Source organism: Danio aesculapii, chromosome 23 (genome assembly GCF_903798145.1).
Source record: "Danio aesculapii chromosome 23, fDanAes4.1, whole genome shotgun sequence".
NCBI lineage: Eukaryota > Metazoa > Chordata > Actinopteri > Cypriniformes > Danionidae > Danio > Danio aesculapii.
Window position 1 is genome coordinate 6258473 of NC_079457.1, and position 21885 is coordinate 6280357.

At 35.5% G+C, this 21885-nt stretch overlaps 1 protein-coding gene across 1 annotated transcript; it reads right to left on the reverse strand.

Annotated features, from left to right (window-relative positions):
* Positions 1-778: 778 nt before the first annotated feature.
* LOC130217351 (peptidase inhibitor 16) lies at positions 779-18393 on the reverse strand. Its single transcript, XM_056449449.1, has 6 exons — positions 18075-18393; positions 10542-10690; positions 6069-6144; positions 5865-5974; positions 4817-4908; positions 779-4707 (listed from the first exon to the last, which is right to left on the reverse strand). Exons 1-6 carry the CDS (start codon positions 18228-18230, stop codon positions 4430-4432), a joined length of 861 nt encoding a protein of 286 aa, XP_056305424.1. The 5' UTR covers positions 18231-18393; the 3' UTR covers positions 779-4429.
* Positions 18394-21885: the final 3492 nt, after the last annotated feature.

The window sequence follows — 21885 nt, forward strand, 5'->3', positions numbered from 1 at the left end:
TGACGACATTTTAAATGTGTTTATCCACTAAAAGTGAATTTTGAGATTGATTACATTATTATTAAACAACCTCAATATGTAGACATAGTAAATGTCCCCATTTAATAGATTTATTTTGTATTATCATACTAAACAGCCTCTTTAAAATTATTAAATCACACAGAGATGTTAACACTTTTATTGAGTTATACCGCCATCTTGTGTTGTGTTTTTGAGTCAACATTTGAGTTATAATTTGTAAAGATGATCAATAATGTATAGCGATCAGTAATATAAAATACACATATATTAAAACATGAATGAACGACTGGTCATGAAAGTTTGGTACTACACCCAAACAAAATCTGACTGTAAGCTCATTTTTGAGATATCAACTTTAGGTAGAAAGAGACCAAACTTAAAAGGATGCTTCATCCAATAGCTGAACTTTTTTTTTTTTTTATCATGTTTGGGTGAACTATCCCAATAAATCTATGCTCCAAAGTATTCAACAATTTAAGTTGAAATGTCATATTGTGTTTTTCAAAACAATGTGAAAAATTACATACAGCATATATAAACATATGTTTACCGTGGTTGTTAGGTGCTGGAAGAGCGTAAAAACACACCTTGAAAAGTGCTGGAATTTGAAGTTGAAATAGGTATAAGAACCCTGAAAGTGTTAACATGTCTACACAGTATTTATTACAGATAAAACAAGGACAAAGTTGAACTGTATATTTAATAAATTGACCATATAGCTGTTTTTTCGATTCATAAAATAATAAACTAAACAATATAAAAGGGCAGTATTGTTTAATTCCAGTCTTTACCATCACATTTGCTTACCAAAATATAAATGACATTCAGCATACATATGAATACCTGAACTTAAAATACATACAATTCTCTATAACATGTTTACATACAGTTGAAGTCAGAATTATTAGGTTTTTTTTTCCTCAATTTCTGTTTAATGGAGAGAAGATTTTTTTGAACACATTTCTAACCATACTATTTTTAATTACTCATTTCTAAAGCCTGATTTATTTTATCTTTGCCATGATGACAGCACTAGATATTTTTCAAGACACTTCTGCACAGCAGTGACCTTTAAAGGCTTAACTAAGTTAATTAGGTTAACTAGGCAGGTTAGGGTAATTAGGCAAGTTATTGATTAATGATGGTTTGTTCTGTAGACTATTGAAAAAAAAATAGCTTAAAGGGGCTAATAATTTTGACCTTAAAATGGATTTAAAAAAATTAAAAACTGCTTTTATTCTAGCCGAAATAAAACAAATAAGTTTCTCCAGAAGGAAAAATATTATCGGTCATACTGTGAAAATTTCCTTTCTCCATTAAACATCATTTGGGAAATATTTATAATTTCAAAGGGGGGCTAATAATTCTGACTTCAACTGTGCATAAATGTAACGTTATGTTTTGACAGCATGTGATTGTGCTCTATTTAAATACATGCTGTACTGAAAATGTATAAAAAGCATGATTGTCATGCAAACACATTACACCTGCTGCATCAAAACGAATACATGCAGCAAAATAATCATATTTACAGTAAACATTAGAAGACATTGGGATGAATAAACGATATAAAACCAAACACATGCATGATTTTTTTTAACATTTAAAAAAGCTGTATACACTACCTGACAAAAGTCTTGTCGCCTATTCAAGTTTTAGGAACAACAAATAATAACTTGACTTCTATTGGATCATTTGGTATCAGAGGAGGCTTATATGAAAGGCAAAGGCCTCTAGATTACTCATTTGACCAAAATAAAATATGATCATGCCTTGTTTTTTAATTATTTAATTAGAACAGTAAGGTCTGACTTTGCTTTGACAAAAGTCTTGTCACTTAACAGAAATGATGTCCAGTATAGAATATAAAGTCATGCTGCAGTGGAAACAGAATGAATATTGTGTATGACTCCATCATGAGCTTGGAGGACTGCATCCATACATCTCTGCAATGACTCAAACCACTGATTAATAAAGTCATCTGGAATGGCAAAGAAAGCGTTCCTGCAGGACTGGTGACTGGACTGGTGACTGGGCTGGCCAATTCTGGAGCACCTTGACCTTCTTTCCTTTCAGGAGCTTTGATGTGGAGGCTGAAGTATGAAAAGGAGCGCTATCCTGCTGAAGAATTTGCCCTCTCCTGTGGTTTGTAGTGTAATGGGCAGCACAAATGTCTTGATACCGCCGGCTGTTGATGTTGCCATCCACTCTGCAGATCTCCCTGCACACCCCCATACTGAATGTAACTCCAAACCATGAATTTTCACCAAACTTGACTGATTTCTGTGAGAATCTTGGGTCCATGCGGGTTCCAGTAGGTCTTCTGCAATATTTTTAATGATTGAGATGCAGTTCAACAGATGATTCATCAAAAAATCTGCCATTTTTCCAAATGATCATCTAGAAGTCAAGTTATTATTTGTTGCTGTTACAACTAGGATCGATGACAAGTCTTTTGTCAGGTAGTGTAAAAGCTGCAATAGAACAATATTTCTGCTTTCTCTAGTTTTTTTACCTTCATTTTCTCTTTGTTTTTTCCCATCTGTCTTGTTTACAGTGGATAATAATGTCACTGCTGTCCTAATTCAAGTCTGTTTATAATGAGTCAAGAGTTTCATTAAATTTACACATTGAAAAGTCTGTCGTACGTCACTAGGAGATAAACAAATCTCACTAATGTCAACCAAAAGGATTATTGCTCGATATTCAACCTTGTCAAAGAGTATTTACATTTATCAGACCTAATACTCAACAATTCTTTATTAAGACTCTTAAAATGTCAACGAGAGTATCAGAGTTTGAAGCAGATTTACTTTTTAAAGCTTTAGAAATGCCCCAGACATGAAAAATGGGAACTGTTTTTATCTTAATTATGTGTTTCTTCAGTGATGTAGTAATAATCTGTAACTTTTTGTTTCAGACGTGGACGATGTTGAATGTTTATAAACTATAATGAAACTATATTGAAGTTTCATAAATCCAAAATCAAACAAAAACATGCTTCAGGGGTAGGTAATACTGTATGTCTTTGGATAAGTGATTCATAACGAAACCATAAGTCCAAGGGACTCAAAAAGTAAGTGAAATCAATTAAAAATATATTTTTTTTTTTCAATTTTCAAATGCTTTGGGTTTATGATTTCGTTCTATGAACTTTTGTCATATTTGTGCATAAAGTATAGAGTAAGGGCAGTCGTATTAAACTGTGGAGACATTGCCAAACACGTTTTTATCCTCCGCATTTTTGTCTTTTGTCCAGTATAAATATGCAAACATTATAAAATCAAGATATACTTGAGAAGCATAATTGCTTTCGATATTGAGTTCATGTTTAATAATAAAAAAAATAGTAATCAGACTGTGGTCCCAAATCAACTTAATATAATAGAATAATCTCTAAAACTACAATATCTATCTATCTATCTATCTATCTATCTATCTATCTATCTATCTATCTATCTATCTATCTATCTGTCTATCTGTCTATCTGTCTGTCTGTCTGTCTGTCTGTCTGTCTGTCTGTCTGTCCGTGCGTCCGTCCGTCCGTCCGTCCGTCCGTCTGTCCGTCCGTCCGTCCGTCTGTCCGTCTGTAAAATCATTTTCCTTCAGCTTAGTCCTTTTATTTATCTGGGGTCGCCACAGCAGAATGAACCACTAACTTATCCAGCACATGTTTTACACAGCGGATGCCTTTCCACCTGCAACCCAGTACTGGGAAACATCCATACAAACTCATTCACACTCATACACTACAGCCGATTTAGCTAATTCAATTCACCTATAGCGCATGTGTTTGGACTGTGGGGGAAATCGTAGCACCCAGAGGAAACCCACGCCAACATGGGGAGAACATGCAAACTTCACACAGAATTGCCTACTGACCCAGCTGGGAATTGAACCAGCAACCTTCTTGCTGTCATATGACAAAGCTAACCACTGAGCCACCGTGTCACCTTCTTTAAAATGTAATACATAGAATTGTTGTCATTTTAATTACAATTATCTATCTATCCATCCATCTTTTTGTTTGTTTTTCCATCTATCCATCCTTTTGTTTGTTTTTCCATCCATCCATCCATCCATCCATCCTCTATATCTGTCTATCTGTCTGTCTACACTTAATTTGAATGGTTTTTACCACACTAGTTTTCTGAAGAAATTGTCAAATTTAAATGTGATTGTGCTATAAAAACTGCAATTGTATTTAAAAAAAATCATGGGGTAAACAAATCTATTTCTTTGAGCTGACTTTTGGGACAGTATGGGTCAATTTGCTTCTCATTATTTTCTGATTTCTGCATATATGTTTAGATGTTTACACAGGAGAACAAGACAAAAATAATAAGATCTGGTATGTTTTTTTTTCTGTGTTTCTCATCAGGAAATTATGGATCTTCACTGCAAACCCTCACAAAATAAAGGCCGCCAGCAGCCAGAAGAGCATCAGTAGCGGAGCTGAAACACTTTGCATTGTGGATCCCTGACTGATTATTTTTATCAGCATGTCTCTCTCCTCAATTTCAACATGCACTTCTGTGAGCTCTTGAACATTGGGCACCGTCGACATTTGAGTAGACTCAGGTAAAACAGCTGGATTTTCTGGAATGTGAGGAGAATCAGGTAAGACAGTCGGATTTTCTGGGTCTATATCTGGCTCTTCAGAAGGAGGAAATAGATTCTCCACCACTGCAAGAAAGACAGAGTTTAAGAGAAATTTGAATCAGAAAGTAAAAAAAAATAATAATTATGTGCATTTTCAGTTTCATTTCATGTTTAGCTTTGATAAAGTTTTTACCGCAGATGTTGTTTTCACATTCTGACTTTTCATCAGGACATTTTGAGCACGACTCTCCAGACTCATATGGCTTTTGGCCCTCAATATTTCCACTGTGATTGATGAAGAAATGAGGTTGGTTTGATAGATGATGCAGAATTTTAAATACAGAGGAAAGAAAGAAGCTTAAAAATCTGTTTCATAACAGCTCAAAATCTAAATTATATTATTTCAGCCTGATCTCGTGAGAAAACGTAAGTATTTTACGTTTTGACAGTTTAGTGGTTAATTCGTATGAATTTGTACGAGTTCAGTCGTACGAAATTGTAAGATTTTAAAAAGGAGGCGTAGCACCTAACCCCGCCCCTAAACCCAACCGTCATTGGAGGATGAGCAAATCGTACTAAATTGTACGAATTAGATCGTACGAATTCGTTCAAATTAGCCACAAAAAAAAAGTTACGAATTGCCGTGAGATTGTGTTGATTATTTAATACTCTAGACAGTTTTTGATATATGAACCTGGCTTCTGGTGGTCTTGGAAAACTGGGATTTATTAAAGAATATTTCTGGATTTGAATAAAATTATGGACAAAAACAAAATATTTAGAAAACATACAAACTTGCTTATATAATGAATGTACTTTTATGCACTTATGTCAAGCTTTGAGTTTATTTAAAGAAAGTTTTTGTTTGTTCGTTAAAAACAAAACACAAATATATATATATATATATATATATATATATATATATATATATATATATATATATATATATATATATATATTATGCATTATCAAATAAATGTATATATAGTTTTGTTAATTTAATTTTATATTTTATAAATAGTTGAATTTATTACATAAATTTTATAAACTATTTAGGCTACTAGGATTTCTTTTAGTTTGAAGAAATATCGCAAGAGGAAATATCAGATAAATATAAGTTCTGGCATTAGCTGAAATTAAGACTTCAATGAATACGTTCTAATGGAACACATTCTAGAACACTGATGTCATTTTAGTCTGGATTATTGCCTTATTGATTATATTTTTGATTATTGACTCACTGAGGGTAGTAATCGCAGACAAGAAGCGTGGCTTTCTCAAAATCCAGTTGCTCCAGAGTGTCACAAAAATAAGTAGCACAGCCGATTTTTGTAGTGTTTGCCCAAACCAGCTGAAACAACAACAGAAGAGCATATGATCAGACCACATATTCATTTTCATATTAATCCAAAACCAAAGAAAGAAAGTGAACTGATTTTGTTCACCTGAGTGTAATGGCCACACATTTTGTTATCAGCACAGTCATTTTTGTCATAATCGTAATCCAAATTTTCATTAAACCTGTGGTGCAAAGAAATGAGTTATAGCACTGGTTATACACTGTAAAAAGCCAAAGTCAAATTAGTTGACTTTACTTTAAAAGGAAAGTAAATCCATTGTTTTTAAAGTGATTAGTTAACTTTAATAATTAACTTTACATAGTGAGTAGACCTGTTGACTTTACTTAAATTGACTTTTACTTAAAACAGTTTAATTAATTCATTTTTATTAATGGACTTTACTTAAAACAGCGAGTTAACCCATTGCTTTAAAAGCGATTAGTAGATTTTGCTTAAAATAGCAAATAAACTCAATGCTTTTAAAGTGATTGGTTAACTTCACTTTAGAAAGGTGAGTTAACCTTTTGCTTTTAAAGCGATTAGTTGACTTTACTTAAAAAAGGGAGTAAACCTGTTGCTTTTAGATCGATTAGTCGACTTTACTTTATAAAGCGAGCAAACCCATTGCTTTTTCAAAGTGATTAGTTGACTTTAATAGTTGACTTTACATAGTGAGTATACCTGTTGCTTTTAAAGCAATTGGTTAACTTTTCTCAAAGTGAGTAATCTCATTCCTTTTTAATTCTATTATTGATTTTTACCTTAAAAAGTGAGTAAACCTGTTGCTTTTAAAGCGATTAGTTGACTTTACTTTAAAGTGAGTAAACCTGTTGCTTTTAAAGCGATTAGTTGACTTTACTTTAAAGTGAGTAAACCTGTTGCTTTTAAAGCGATTAGTTGACTTTACTTAAAAAAGTGGGTAAACCTTTTGCTTTTAAAGCGATTGGTTGACTTTACTTTAAAGTGAGTAAACCTGTTGCTTTTAAAGCGATTAGTTGACTTTACTTTAAAGTGAGTAAACCTGTTGCTTTTAAAGCGATTAGTTGACTTTACTTAAAAAAGTGAGTAAACCTGTTGCTTTTAAAGTGATTAGTTGACTTTACTTTAAAGTGAGTAAACCTAATGCTTTTAAAGCGATTAGTTGACTTTACTTAAAAAAGTGAGTAAACCTGTTGCTTTTAAAGCGATTAGTTGACTTTACTTTAAAGTGAGTAAACCTGTTGCTTTTAAAGTGATTAGTTGACTTTACTTTAAAGTGAGTAAACCTAATGCTTTTAAAGCGATTAGTTGACTTTACTTAAAAAAGTGAGTAAACCTTTTGCTTTTAAAGCGATTAGTTGACTTCACTTAAAAAAGTGAGTAAACCTGTTGCTTTTAAAGTGATTAGTTGACTTTACTTTAATAAAGTGAGTAAACCTGTTGCTTTTAAAGTGATTAGTTGACTTTACTTAAAAAAGTGAGTAAACCTGTTGCTTTTAGATCGATTAGTTGACTTTACTCAAAAAAGGTAGTAAACCTGTTCCTTTTAAAGTGATTAGTTGCCTTTACTTTAAAAGGTGAGTAAACCTGTTGCTTTTAAAGTGATTAGTTGACTTTACTTAAAAAAGTGAGTAAACCTGTTGCTTTTAGATCGATTAGTTGACTTCACTTAAAAAAGTGAGTAAACCTGTTGCTTTTAAAGTGATTAGTTGACTTTACTTTAAAGTGAGTAAACCTGTTGCTTTTAAAGCGATTAGTTGACTTTACTTAAAAAAGTGGGTAAACCTTTTGCTTTTAAAGCGATTAGTTGACTTTACTTAAAAAAGTGGGTAAACCTTTTGCTTTTAAAGCGATTGGTTGACTTTACTTTAAAGTGAGTAAACCTGTTGCTTTTAAAGCGATTAGTTGACTTTACTTTAAAGTGAGTAAACCTGTTGCTTTTAAAGCGATTAGTTGACTTTACTTTAAAGTGAGTAAACCTGTTGCTTTTAAAGCGATTAGTTGACTTTACTTTAAAGTGAGTAAACCTGTTGCTTTTAAAGCGATTAGTTGACTTTACTTAAAAAAGTGAGTAAACCTGTTGCTTTTAAAGTGATTAGTTGACTTTACTTTAAAGTGAGTAAACCTAATGCTTTTAAAGCGATTAGTTGACTTTACTTAAAAAAGTGAGTAAACCTGTTGCTTTTAAAGCGATTAGTTGACTTTACTTTAAAGTGAGTAAACCTGTTGCTTTTAAAGCGATTAGTTGACTTTACTTAAAAAAGTGAGTAAACCTGTTGCTTTTAAAGCGATTAGTTGACTTTACTTTAAAGTGAGTAAACCTAATGCTTTTAAAGCGATTAGTTGACTTTACTTAAAAAAGTGAGTAAACCTGTTGCTTTTAAAGCGATTAGTTGACTTTACTTTAAAGTGAGTAAACCTGTTGCTTTTAAAGCGATTAGTTGACTTTACTTTAAAGTGAGTAAACCTAATGCTTTTAAAGCGATTAGTTGACTTTACTTAAAAAAGTGAGTAAACCTGTTGCTTTTAAAGCGATTAGTTGACTTTACTTTAAAGTGAGTAAACCTAATGCTTTTAAAGCGATTAGTTGACTTTACTTAAAAAAGTGAGTAAACCTGTTGCTTTTAAAGTGATTAGTTGACTTTACTTTAAAGTGAGTAAACCTAATGCTTTTAAAGCGATTAGTTGACTTTACTTAAAAAAGTGAGTAAACCTTTTGCTTTTAAAGCGATTAGTTGACTTCACTTAAAAAAGTGAGTAAACCTGTTGCTTTTAAAGTGATTAGTTGACTTTACTTTAATAAAGTGAGTAAACCTGTTGCTTTTAAAGTGATTAGTTGACTTTACTTTAAAGTGAGTAAACCTGTTGCTTTTAAAGTGATTAGTTGACTTTACTTAAAAAAGTGAGTAAACCTGTTGCTTTTAGATCGATTAGTTGACTTTACTCAAAAAAGGTAGTAAACCTGTTCCTTTTAAAGTGATTAGTTGACTTTACTTAAAAAAGTGAGTAAACCTGTTGCTTTTAGATCGATTAGTTGACTTCACTTAAAAAAGTGAGTAAACCTGTTGCTTTTAAAGTGATTAGTTGACTTTACTTTAAAGTGAGTAAACCTGTTGCTTTTAAAGTGATTAGTTGACTTTACTTTAAAGTGAGTAAACCTGTTGCTTTTAAAGTGATTAGTTGACTTTACTTTAAAGTGAGTAAACCTGTTGCTTTTAAAGTGATTAGTTGACTTTACTTAAAGTGAGTAAACCTGTTGCTTTTAGATCGATTAGTTGACTTTACTCAAAAAAGGTAGTAAACCTGTTGCTTTTAAATGGATTAGTTGACTTTACTTAAAAAAAGGTAGTAAACCCATTGCTTTTAAAACAATTAGTTGATTTTACTAAACTGATTAGTTGACTTTAAATATGGAGCAAACCAGATGCCTGGAAAGCACTACATTAGCTATGTTTCAATCCACCTATATTTATGCGCATTTTGGATATGCACATAAAAAAACTGTAGATGAAAACGCCAAGATGCGCATAATTTTTAAAAAAATGAAAGATTCACACAGCTTCTCTTCCCAGATTATGAAACTGGGAAATTTGAGCTGTTAGGACATTTTAGCTGTTTTTGTTGCCTGTGCCTTTAATGCAAATGAGCTAGTTCTCCCCGCCCACCGTTCCCAAGCGCGTGACTGAAGCAGATCTCCCTTACTTCAGTAAGAACATTCCCAACTGTTATTTGATGTATTTGTTGTGGAGTAAATTCAAGCCTTTCTGATGAGTTACACACGATGTTGTTATATAGTTTGCGCATGTAAACACACACACACACACACACACACACACACACACACACACACACACACACACACACACACACACACACACACATTTAGCTTTGCACTGTTTTTGCATGGCAAATGTGACAGGATATACATTAATATCCACTGCTGTATGGATATCCGTTATGTTAATATACTAAATAAACCTGATTTAACATCTACAAACCGAGATTCAAGCATCTTCTTTTATAAATACACTTGACATGCTGCTGTGATGATGAATTATGTAGTGATTTTACTTTGTTTATTGCAAACATCCATTCTTGAGGTGCTGTTGATTAGAAAGCTGAACAGATCTTTTAATTCATGTCGCTTCGCACACGTCCTGTCTTGATTATATATGATTATATATGAGATTATACGTGTTACTACAGAGACATGTTAATACGTGGCTGTCAGTTAATTTGGTGGGTGGGGAAACCACACTCCTACGTCACTTTGACCTCAGAATTGCAGGGATTTGGGTCCTATTTTACTGTCAAGAAATAAAAAATGGGACTTATTGTGTTCATATCACTCCAGTATGACTGTGGACAGACTATACCTACACACAGTTCTGTCAAACAGCTTTAAAAAAGATGATTTTCATCATAGGTGCCCTTTAAAAGTGAGCAAACGGTGCTTTTATAGCAATCAATTAATTTGACTTTTTTAAAAGTGAGATAATTACAATTCCAAGTTTACTCACTTTTTTTTAATCTGAGAAACGAATCACTTTAATATTATATTTTCTATCGTATATGTTTTGGCTGATGAATTGTTCATACCAGTCCATGACCGCTTTGGTTGCATTAAATGGTCCAGTGCCTACAAAGAGGTTTTCCCCCATTGTGAGATCCTCGAGTTCAGGATTATGATCCCAGATGCATTTTGCTGCATATCCTTCTGCAACCAAACGGATGGCCTCGTCCCACACCTTAAAGCACAAAATCAGCATTAATATTCAGTGGCAAAAAGATTCAGGGTTGATATTTGACCTTGAGGTTTGCTGCTTTTGTGACTGCAGAATAATTTATTGCTATTGACATTATTTGCTGCTGTTGATGAAGATCATTTCAGTAAAGTTGTACACTAATTAATGAAATGTTTTTTCAGAGATTTTGTTTTGAATAAATCCTAAAAACCTGAACATAAACACCCTAAAATCCAAAAAATAAAATTATATATATATATATATATATATATATATATATATATGTATATATATATGCACGCACACAGTTGAAGCCAGAATTATTAGCCCCCGTTTATTTAGCTTAATCACCTTACAGCAAGAAGGTCGCTGGTTCGAGCCCAAGCTAGGTCAGTTGGCATTTCTGTGTGGAGTTTGCATGTTCTCCCCTTGATGGCGTGGGTTTCCCCCGGGTGCTCCAGTTTCCCCCACAGTCCAAAAAAATATGGTACAGGTGAATTGGGTACGCTAAAATTGTCCGTAGTGAATGGGAGTGTATGGATGTTTCCCAGTGATGGGTTGCAGCTGGAAGTGCATCTGCTGCATAACATATATGCTGGATAAGTTGGCGGTTCGTTCCGCTGTGGCGACCCTTGATTAATAAAGAGACTAAGCCGCAAAGAAAATGAATGAATTTTAATTTTAAAGTACAATTCTTGCTATTAATAAACCCTTAACTATGACTTTACTTCAATAAACACTTAATTTGCTGCTAACTAGTAGTTATTAATGTAATTGTTGGTTTTATGTATTACATAGGATTAGGGAGAATATGATTATGCCGAATATGTACTTTATAATTACTGATAAACTGTAAATATCTCAATAATAGGCAGATAATAAGCCACTACTAATCATGGGAATTGGTACTTAAAAGGGAATTGAAGCGCTCAAGCAAGTTCACATTATTTTGTACATTTGATTCCAGTTTAATGGAAATATATATAACAAACTCAATTAATATAACCATAGAAGAAAACGGCATGTTTTACTATAGATTTTAGACCTAGGGTGCCGCCATCTTGGAATATCGCTGTGTCTGACGTCACAGGGTTGGTTCCGTTCCCTTAGCTGAACAGATACAGTGGAAGTAATGAACTGAACACGGAGACTGCAAAGCCTTATTTAACCCAATGTGTGAAGTCGTGGACGTGGAGCTGGTGCAAATACAAGCATCAGATGCGGGTCTAATATAAATATAATAATTTATTAAATTTTTCTTTTTTTCACTTTTAATTACCAACCATTTGTTGCGCTTTGGTCCACTCTCTGTATTATGCTGTTTGACTGCCTGTCTGGGTTTTAACCATGGTTTCAACAAGGTCCAGTGCTGACGCAATAGGGGTGGGTTCTTTCACTTTTCACTACCACAGCCCTTCACCTCTTTTTGTGTTCAAACCAAACTAATATCGGCACGTTTTTCACATGGCAGGTTTTTACATACTTCATACACATTGAGAGATTGAGTTGATCGACTTGATAAGGGAATATGTCATCACATATTCCACAAAGACTTGACAAAAGCCATGTATCATTTTAATTGTTGCATTAGTCTGAATGTAAATCCCCTCGTCAGGCAGCGCTGGAACAGCGTGAGAGTGGACCAAAGCGCATCCAACGAAAGGTTAAATGCTTGTATTTGCACCAGCTCTGCGATACACGTCCACAACTTCATGCATTGGGTTAAATTAGGCTGTCCAGTCTCTGTGTTCAGTCAGTTACTACCATAGTTGAAACCCAGACAGGCAGTCAGTCAGTGTAATACAGAGAGTGGACCAAAGCACATCAAATGATAGGTGATTAAAAAGGCAAACATAGAAAAAAAGAATAAATATATAGATGTTTTTATATTAGATCCACATCTGATACGTGTATTTGCACCAGCTCCACATCCACGACTTCACACATTGGGTTAAATTAGGCTTTACAGTCTCCATGTTCAGTTCATTACTTCCACTGCATCTGTTCAGCTGAGGGAATGAACCCAACCCTGTGACGTCAGACACAGCGACATTCTAAGATGGCGGCGCCCTAGGTCTAAAATCTATAGTAAAACATGCCGTTTTCTGCAAAATGGTTACAATAATTGAGTTTGCTTGATATATTTGCAATCCAATGTACAAAATAATGCTGAGTGCTTCATTTCACCTTTAAACTAAAGTGTCACCTTTTACAAAATGTTTTTCAGATGTAATTTACAATTGTTTTATGCTTAATCAACCTGCTTTGTTTCTTTACGCAACATAAAATGTATTATTTATCAATTAATTTGACAATGAAATATGACCCAGGCATGTTGCTTGTACACCCACCCTGTTCTTGTGTAAATGTGAGAGAGCAAAACATGTTTCACAAGAGGGCCAGATGCCTGAGGCTTTTCCACTTAGAATCTTGCCATAGTTGTGCTCTGAATTTCAGGCACGACACAAACACAAGAAAGTAAGCCAGGATGACCACACGGGGCTTTATTAAAACATGCACTCAGCACACTGTTTCTCTAGTTTCATATAACATCCACATTCCTCAGCATGACACACACACACACACATTCACATTACTCAACAGTATTTAGTGCATCCACACACCCACACAAACTCCTTCCAGTCAGAATCAATTCTCATCGTGGTTTCTGTGAGAAAAGCCCATTTATAAGATAAAAAATATTATCTCATGGTTTATAATGCCAGCTTTGTGTTGCTCACATTCTTGCATTGACATGATGAAGTTGAAGTATGTTTCACATATTCTTGTTAAAGTGATTTTTACACACTAACATCGATAGTGACCATATTATGCTCTTTTTAAAGGGTCTTCATTTTGTTTTGGAGTCTCCGGCAACAGGTTTACCTCCATCTAAAGTCAAAATATTATTTAATTTTCTCATAATATCTATTTGCTGAATCAGCTCTTCCCACAGTGTGTCTGTTAACTGGTCAGATGACCCTACTCTTCTCTGATTGGTTAGATGCCACAGTCTGATGTGATTGGTCAGATGACCCAGTCTGATCTAATTGGTAAGATGTCCCTATTTGTTATGACGGGTCAGATGACAGAGCCTGATGTGATTAGTCAGATGGACCAGTCTGTTCTGATTGGTCAGAGGACCCAGTCCAATGTGATTGATCAGATGACCCTACTCTGCTCTGATTGGTCAGATGACGTAGTCTGATGAAATTGGTCAGATGACTCTGCGCTGATTGGTCAGATGACCTAGTCTGATGAGATTGGTCAGATGACCCAGTTTTTGATTGATTAGATGGGCCAGTCCTTTGATTTGGTTTGATGACATAGTCTTCTAATTGGTCAGATGCCCCTACTCCGCTCTGAGTGGTCAGATGGACCAGTCTGGTGTGATTGGTCAGATGACCCAGTCTTCTGGATGGTCAGATGGACCAGTCTGTTTTGATTAGTTAGATGACCCAGTCTTCTGGTTGGTCAGATGACTTTGCTCTGATTGGTCAGATGACACAGTCTGATTTGATTGTTCAGATGATTCTACTCTATTCTGATTGGTCAGATGAGAGAGTCTGATGTGATTAGACATATGGACCAGTCTGTTTTGGTTGGTCAGATGGCCCAGTCTTCTGGTTGGTCAGATGACTTTGCTCTGATTGTTCAGATGACACAGTCTGATGTGATTGTTCAGATGATTCTACTCTATTCTGATTGGTCAGATGAGAGAGTCTGATGTGATTAGTCATATGGACCAGTCTGTTTTGGTTGGTTAGATGACCCAGTCTTCTTGTTGGTGAGATGACCCAGTTCAAGGTGATTTGTAAGCTGACCCTACCCTACTCTGAGTGCTCAGATGAACCAGTCTGATTTGATTGGTCAGATGACCCAGTTATCTGGTTGGTCAAATTACCCTTCTCTGCTCTGATTTGTCTGATGACCCAGTCTTCTGTTTGGTCAGATGACCCTACTCTGCTCTGATTGGTCAGATGACCTAGTCTGATGCAATTAGTCAGATGACCCAGTCTTTTGATCGCTCAGATGGGCCAGTCCTTTTGATTGGTCAGATGCCCCTACTCTGCTCTGAGTGATCAGATGAACTAGCCTGTTTTGATTGGTCAGATGACCCAGTCCTCTGGTTGGTCAGATAGACCAGTCTGTTTTGATTGGTCACATGACCTAGTCTTCTGGTTGGTCAGATGATTCAGTCTGATGCAATGCGTCAGATGATTCTGCTGTACTCTGATTGGTCAGATGATGTGATTAGTCAAATGGGCCAGTCTGTTTTGATTGATCAGATGACCCAGTCCTCTGGTTGGTCAGATGACACTTCTCTGCTCTGATTGGTCTGATAACCCAGTCTTCTGGTTGGTCAGATGACTCTACTCTGCTCTGATTTGTCAGATGACCTGTTCTGATGCGATTGTTCAGATGTCTGATTGGTCAGATTGTCCAGTCTGTTTTGATTAATCAGATGACCCATTCTTCTGATTGGTCGATGACCCTAATGTGCTCTTAGTGGTCAGATGGACCAGTCTTTTTTGATTTTGACAGATGACCCAGTATTCTGGTTGGTCAATGACTTTACTCTGCCCTGATTGGTCAGATTACCCAGTCTGTTGAGATTGGTCAGATGCTCCTACTCTTCTTAAATGGGCCAGTGTGTTATTATTGATCAGAAGGCTCTACTTATCTCTGATTGGTCAAATGACCCAGTCTGTTGTGATTGGTCAAATGCCCCATACTCTTCTTAAATGGGCCAGTGTGTTATGATTGGTCAGATGGCTCTTCCCTTCTCTGATTGGTCAGATGGCTCAATCTGTTGAACCAAATGGTCATTACCATTTCTGAATTTGAGCTATTTCGCAACACTTGTAAACAGTGATAGAAACAGTAATGATAACAGTCGTATAACACCCTTGTTTGGAATTTTCACTTTGGTCTTTGACATTTTGCAGACACTATACCTTATCAAACAGCCTGCTAAAGTCATAGTTATAGTGACTAGTCTAACTGCAACCGTTGTGTTTTTCAGCAAATCAATCCATGAATATGTATCATGACTCAATTACCATGGATATTAATGTGATAATTGTTGTTTACAACCATAATAAGAGAGTAAATATGCAATTCCAGTGATTGATGGCGGATAATCAGATGCTCTGACCTCATTAGAGAATTCAGAGACAGGACATTAACACCGAGCTCAAGGCCAAAACCAATAATAGAAAAATCAACAGATCGTCCCATGTGATGAGAGATCAGACATTGCACACATGTGGTTGGGAATGTTGTCTTCAATGTATGATGAGCACTACCCTTCAATCAGCAAGGAATTTTTTATTTTTTTTTCATTAGCAAAGATGCTTTAAATTGCTAAAATGTCAAATGATTGTAAAGTCATTAATAATGTTACAGAATACTTCTGTTTAAAATGTATACAGAATTTTGATTAAAATAGCCTGATATAAAATCGTTTAGGCTAGGTTCACACTTGGTGTCTTTTTTTGCAGCTTCCAGTGTTTTCAGTTTATGATGTAAATAGTGTGTGGTGTGAAAAAGTCTTTGCCCCCTTACTGACTTCATATACTTTTCCATGTTAGTCACAATTTAAAGTTAATCAAACTAATTTAAATATTAGTCAAAAAATAACACAAGTAAACACATCATGCAGTATTTAAAGGAAGGTTCTTCATTACTAAAGGAAACAAACAGAATACAAAACTGCATAGCACTGTGTGAAAAAGCTAACTGCAATTCTTGAAGAAAAACATTATCAAGACTTTGGAGTGGCCTAGTCAAAGTCCTGACCTGAATCCAAATGAGATGCTGTGGCATGACCTTAAAAAGGTGGCTCAGGCTCAAAAACCCTCTAATGTGGCTAAATTACAACAATTCTGCAAAGATGAGAGGGCTAAAATTCCTCCGTAGCGCTATAACAGACTCACTGCAAGTTATTGAAAATACTTGATTGCAGTTGGTGCTGCTAAAGATATTATCTTTGTCTAATATTGCAATTTGTTTGATGATCTGAAACATTAAAGTGTGACAAACATGCCAAAAAATAAGCAATCAGAAGCTTTTCACACCGCTGTATATACACAAACACACAGTGAGGAAAGAGGGATGCAGGAGGTTTGACAAGTTTAGTCACCTACGTGAAGCACACTCAGAATTGCACAATTTTTCACAAAATAATCAGCCTACTCTTTCCTTAGCTGTATAATGTATAAATACAAACCAGCTCACAAATACTCCTCCCCATTAAATCCACACAACACAAGTGGCATCTTTCTTGACAATTACGCAGCACTGTACTATTGCAGCGGTTGTAGCAACAAAATACGACTTTGACTGTTTGTTTAGGGGGTTTTTTCCCACCTAAGTGACAGGGGTTTCCCTTAATTTTTTTCATTTTCATTTTATTTGTATGTTAAACATAAGTACAAATATATACGGTAAAGGTATAAACATTATAACAACAAAAATAGACCAAAAGAACAAAAAAATAATAAAGAGAGAGAGAGAGAGAGAGAGAGAGAGAGAGAGAGAGAGAGAGAGAGGGAGAGAAACAAACAAAAATAATGCCAGGGATAATATAAATGACAGTATAACAGTTTAAAGTTATCTCAATGTATGGTCATAGTCATGTAGAAAGGGTCGCAGAGAACAATACTATAAGAAAAGGGACAAATCTACAAGATTCACATAGTGTTATGGATTTTAAAGCTTTAACATTGCTGGAGGTAGAGATTGTATCCAAGTAATATTCATTAATTTTTCATTAATCAGGGGTCACCACAGCGGAATGAACCGCCAACTATTCCAGCTTATATTTTATGCAGCGGATGCGTGTTCAACCACATCACAGTACTGGGAAACACCCTTATACTCTCACATTCACACACACTCATACACCATGGCCAATTTATTAAATTCACCTATAGTGCATGTCTTTGGATTGTGGGGGGAACAGAGCACCCGGAGAAAACCCACGGCAACATGGGAAGAACATGCAAACTCCACACAAAAATGCCATTTGACCAAGCCAAGACAAGACTCGAACCAGCGATCTTCTTGCTGTGTGGTGACAGCGCTAACCACTGAGCTACCATAGTAATATTAACCCAACTAATATTTCAAATCTGTACAAAAAACAGCAGGTTTACAGACAAAAATGTGCATTTGTGTATGAAAAATTGTGCTAGTAAAGACTTTGGCTGTTGTTTGTAACCAAAACATTTGAAGATTTAATTTTTTTGAACAGATAAAGCGCCCCACAACTTTTTCTCGTCAAAAAAAGAGATGTCAATTATAAACATAGCCTTAATTCTCCTTCAAAACAAGACAAAAACACTAAGAAAGCCAGTTTAAATCAGTCAGGTGCATCTCTTACCACTTTCTGCATGAAGGCGGCACTGGGCTGAACTTGAGAGCGGAGTTCGTTGTGCAAATCCACGATAGTTAATATCTCCTGCTCAGTCAGCTGACCGACTGCTAAACTAAGAATCACCCAGAGCCCGGCGCTCCTGAGGACCATGTCCCGGTACATGCTGGGTTATTTCCTCAAGAGACAAATAAAAAAAACTCTTATATTGTTATTATCAGTTGCTCTCCACACTTCTGCTCTGCTTTATGTCTTCAGAGCATGCCTCTCTCAGAGCTGTTGGTGTGTGTAAGCGAGTCAGAAAGTTACTACAGAAGTCTAGAGTGAATCTCCCACCCTTTTTTATCCTGTACTCAAGCCGCCCATGATCACATTACACACATCTCACACATGCACAAATATACTCGCATAACTTCATCAGATGGTTTACGTGACTCACTGCTGTAGCTGGCCCAAAATCTGCTGTTGCAGTTTTGTATGAGGCATGTCAGAGATAACAGGGGTGGGATTTGATTGGACCTGTCTGTGTTTTTCATAAACTTGTCGTGTTCTTGTATTACTGAAGTCATATCCTCTGTACCAGGCTCTGCTCTCTCTCTCCAGTGAATATTTGCCCTTATAATCATTGCAAGACAAGAGGGTTCCTCCCTATGACAGGTTGCATGAAAACCAGCTCTCGTTTACTGGAAGTGACGCCAGTGAAATTCCTTACCCGCTGACCGAAAGGATTATTTGATTTATAGGATTAGGTCTGAGTTATAAATGTAAAAAACTTTCTGGATTGTTTTGCAGATTATTTGAAGCTACACTCTAAAGCAGGGGTCACCAAACTTGTTGAATTGAGTAAGAGTTAGAGTAAACCTTTTAAGTTGGTACAAAAAGAGGTTGAAAAAGCAGAAGTTGAGATGAGCGAGATATGAGTCCAACAGTTTTGCAGACTGTGACTGGGGCAGGAAGTATCGACATCTCCGTTGTATGGATTGGGTGTCAAAAAGAAATGCATAAAGCACAAAATAACCGAGACATCATTTACATAAAGACTATGCCAATTCTACAAAATCTTTGCTAGAGGCATCTGATTCTAAGAATGCTTTTCACGCCTTGAACCCCAAAAGAGAAATCATGCTGTAAGACTTTTTGAAAAACGACTTCACTTTTTATGCACCCATAATAACCCAAATTAGCTATTTGGTCAAGGCAAGCACAAATTCTACTCGTCCAAGAGATATTGGAATGTGTAATGAGACATAATTAATAACCCATTGAATATGTGAAATTTTTACATCTCCAAAAATCAACACATCAATATTTGAGTCATTTTTTTCATTGTCACATGATAACATGTTTAAAGTTCTTCTCAGTCACTTTGGTGCATTTCTCACAACGCTATTTACATTTGCACTACTGTTAATGCATTTCTCAAAACAGTTAGTACAAAATGCCAAACCTTAGTTGATAACCTGCAAAAGCGTGTCGCTTGCTCAATATGGAAAGCTCATTCCTCAAAAGCAAGTATTAATGTCAATGAAAGTGTCAGGGTCATCAAGATGAAAAGTGCTGACATCATTGTTTATGAACAAGATAGTCAAATGGCTTTGTCGTGTTTTCATTATGACCGTTTACTCTCTACATTTTTTCCAATGCAAAAAAGTCAGATTTTGGTGGCACTATATACTATTTGTACAGCCATTTGAAAACTACAGTAAAATTAGACATCACTGCATTTAGTACAAGACACTGGATATGTATGTTTCCCATTTTTACTCCATTTGCTCTTTGTAATTCTAATTTATTCTCAGCATTGTGCAAAATAATAAATACACCCTTATTTACAACAAACTTCCTTTGGGTAGAGCTGTGCACAACTGTGAACAATATTGCAGTACATATTGGAACTGAACCTACAACATACATGGGTCTGTAAATCAGTCAAATTGCTCATTTCAGAAAACATTTTCTGAAAAAAAAAAATGATTTGAAAATGTTTATAAAATTAGCTTGACAGATTTTGACAACTAGTTCGACATTTTTGTATGTAATAGGGCCAGACGGAATCTGCAGACGTTTTTTGCTATTTCTGCTGAGAATTTTGGTAAAAATCTGTGAATTTCTGCGGAATTATTTTGGGAGTATCATAACTAAAACCTTAATATGTGAAAAATATGTAATGTATGTAAAAAATAATAAAAATATATAATAAAAATATGTAAAAAATAATATCTTTTTCACTTTTATTTAATGTTTAAAATGCAAATCCAATTAGATTCACTTTATTTGGTAAACAAAGCAAGCCTTCTATATAATATCTCTTCTAAAAGACAGAAAATATTACTGTACAAACTGCATTGTACATAAATCAGATGAACATTTTCATATTAGTCAATAATATTACTGTAATTAATTAAAAAACTGAATAAATAAAGATTTACACACATTTACTCAAGTTCATTTACTCAACAGAATTATAGATGGGTTAAAATCTGCGTTAAAATCTGCAGAATTCTGCGCGCACAGATTCCATGTGGGCCAAATGAAATGAGGACTGTTAGTTTTATATTAAATGACTTCCATTCCATAGTTTCATAGTTTTCCATTTCAAACTAGCATTCACAAGTTTAGTTCATTTTGACTGACATGACATAAGCAAATGATAATATTATAAAACAGCTGAGAGTTCTATGAAAGCAATTGATGCATGTCCAAAAGCATTTGCAATTTGTTGGAAGGAATGAGAAACTGCTACTATGACGTGCACAAATGACTAATTGTTTAGAGAAATACATGAACTGTTCTGCAAATATAAATAGTTTTGTTAGAAATGCACCAAAGCCACTGAGAAAAAATGTACAAAAACTCTTCACTTTCTCCCCTGATCTTCATTTTTATCCACAACCACCCCCCCCCCCCCACTCCATTAAATAATTAACCCCCCCTTCCATGCTCTAGAAACACATCCAGACACGCTCTGCAATCGCTCCTTCAAAACACAACAGATTTAGCTATTCTAACTATACCAGTGTATGTTTTACACAGCGGATGCCCTTCCAGCCACAACCCAGTACTGGGACACACCCATACACGCTACAACCAATTTACTTTATTCAATTCACCTATAGCGCATGTCTTTGGACTGTGGGAGAAACCGAAGCACCCGGTGGAAACCCACGCCAACAAGGGGAGAACTTGCAAACTCCACACAGAAATGCCAACTGACCCAGCCGTGACTCAAACTAGCGACATTCTTGCTGTGAGGCGACAGTGCTAACCACTGAGCCACCATGCCACTTGGGTTTAAAATAAATTTAATATTTGTGTATGAGTGTATACCTGTCAAATGCAGCTATATGGTTACACAACACAGTATCTCCTGTTTTAATGACCAGATGATTTGAGCTAAACCTTTTTCACCAGTTATTACATTTGATCTCCAGTAACTCACTCGCATGCATCTGTTGTGTAATGTTTTTACATGAGGACTATAAAGATTTTATTGCTGCTTTTGAAAGTGAACGGTCGCTCTTCCTCCTGTTAATCTGCTGTATTTTCTCTCTGCTGTAGGGTGTTGTTCTAGGCGTGGACCGTTTTGCTCTTCAGCTTTCATTTCCATCAGCCAGATGTACAGACATAGCAACACCAAACACCAGAACACATGTGTTTCAGAATCACATCCAGTGACGTATTGCAGCATCGTGCAAAAATGCAACAAAATTCCCCCCTTTTACTTTCCAAACTGTTTTAAACCTGTTTTGAATTTCAGAAATAATTTGACCTGCCACTCAGTTCCTTTCACACCAAATAGCTTGTTTACTCACAAATTAAA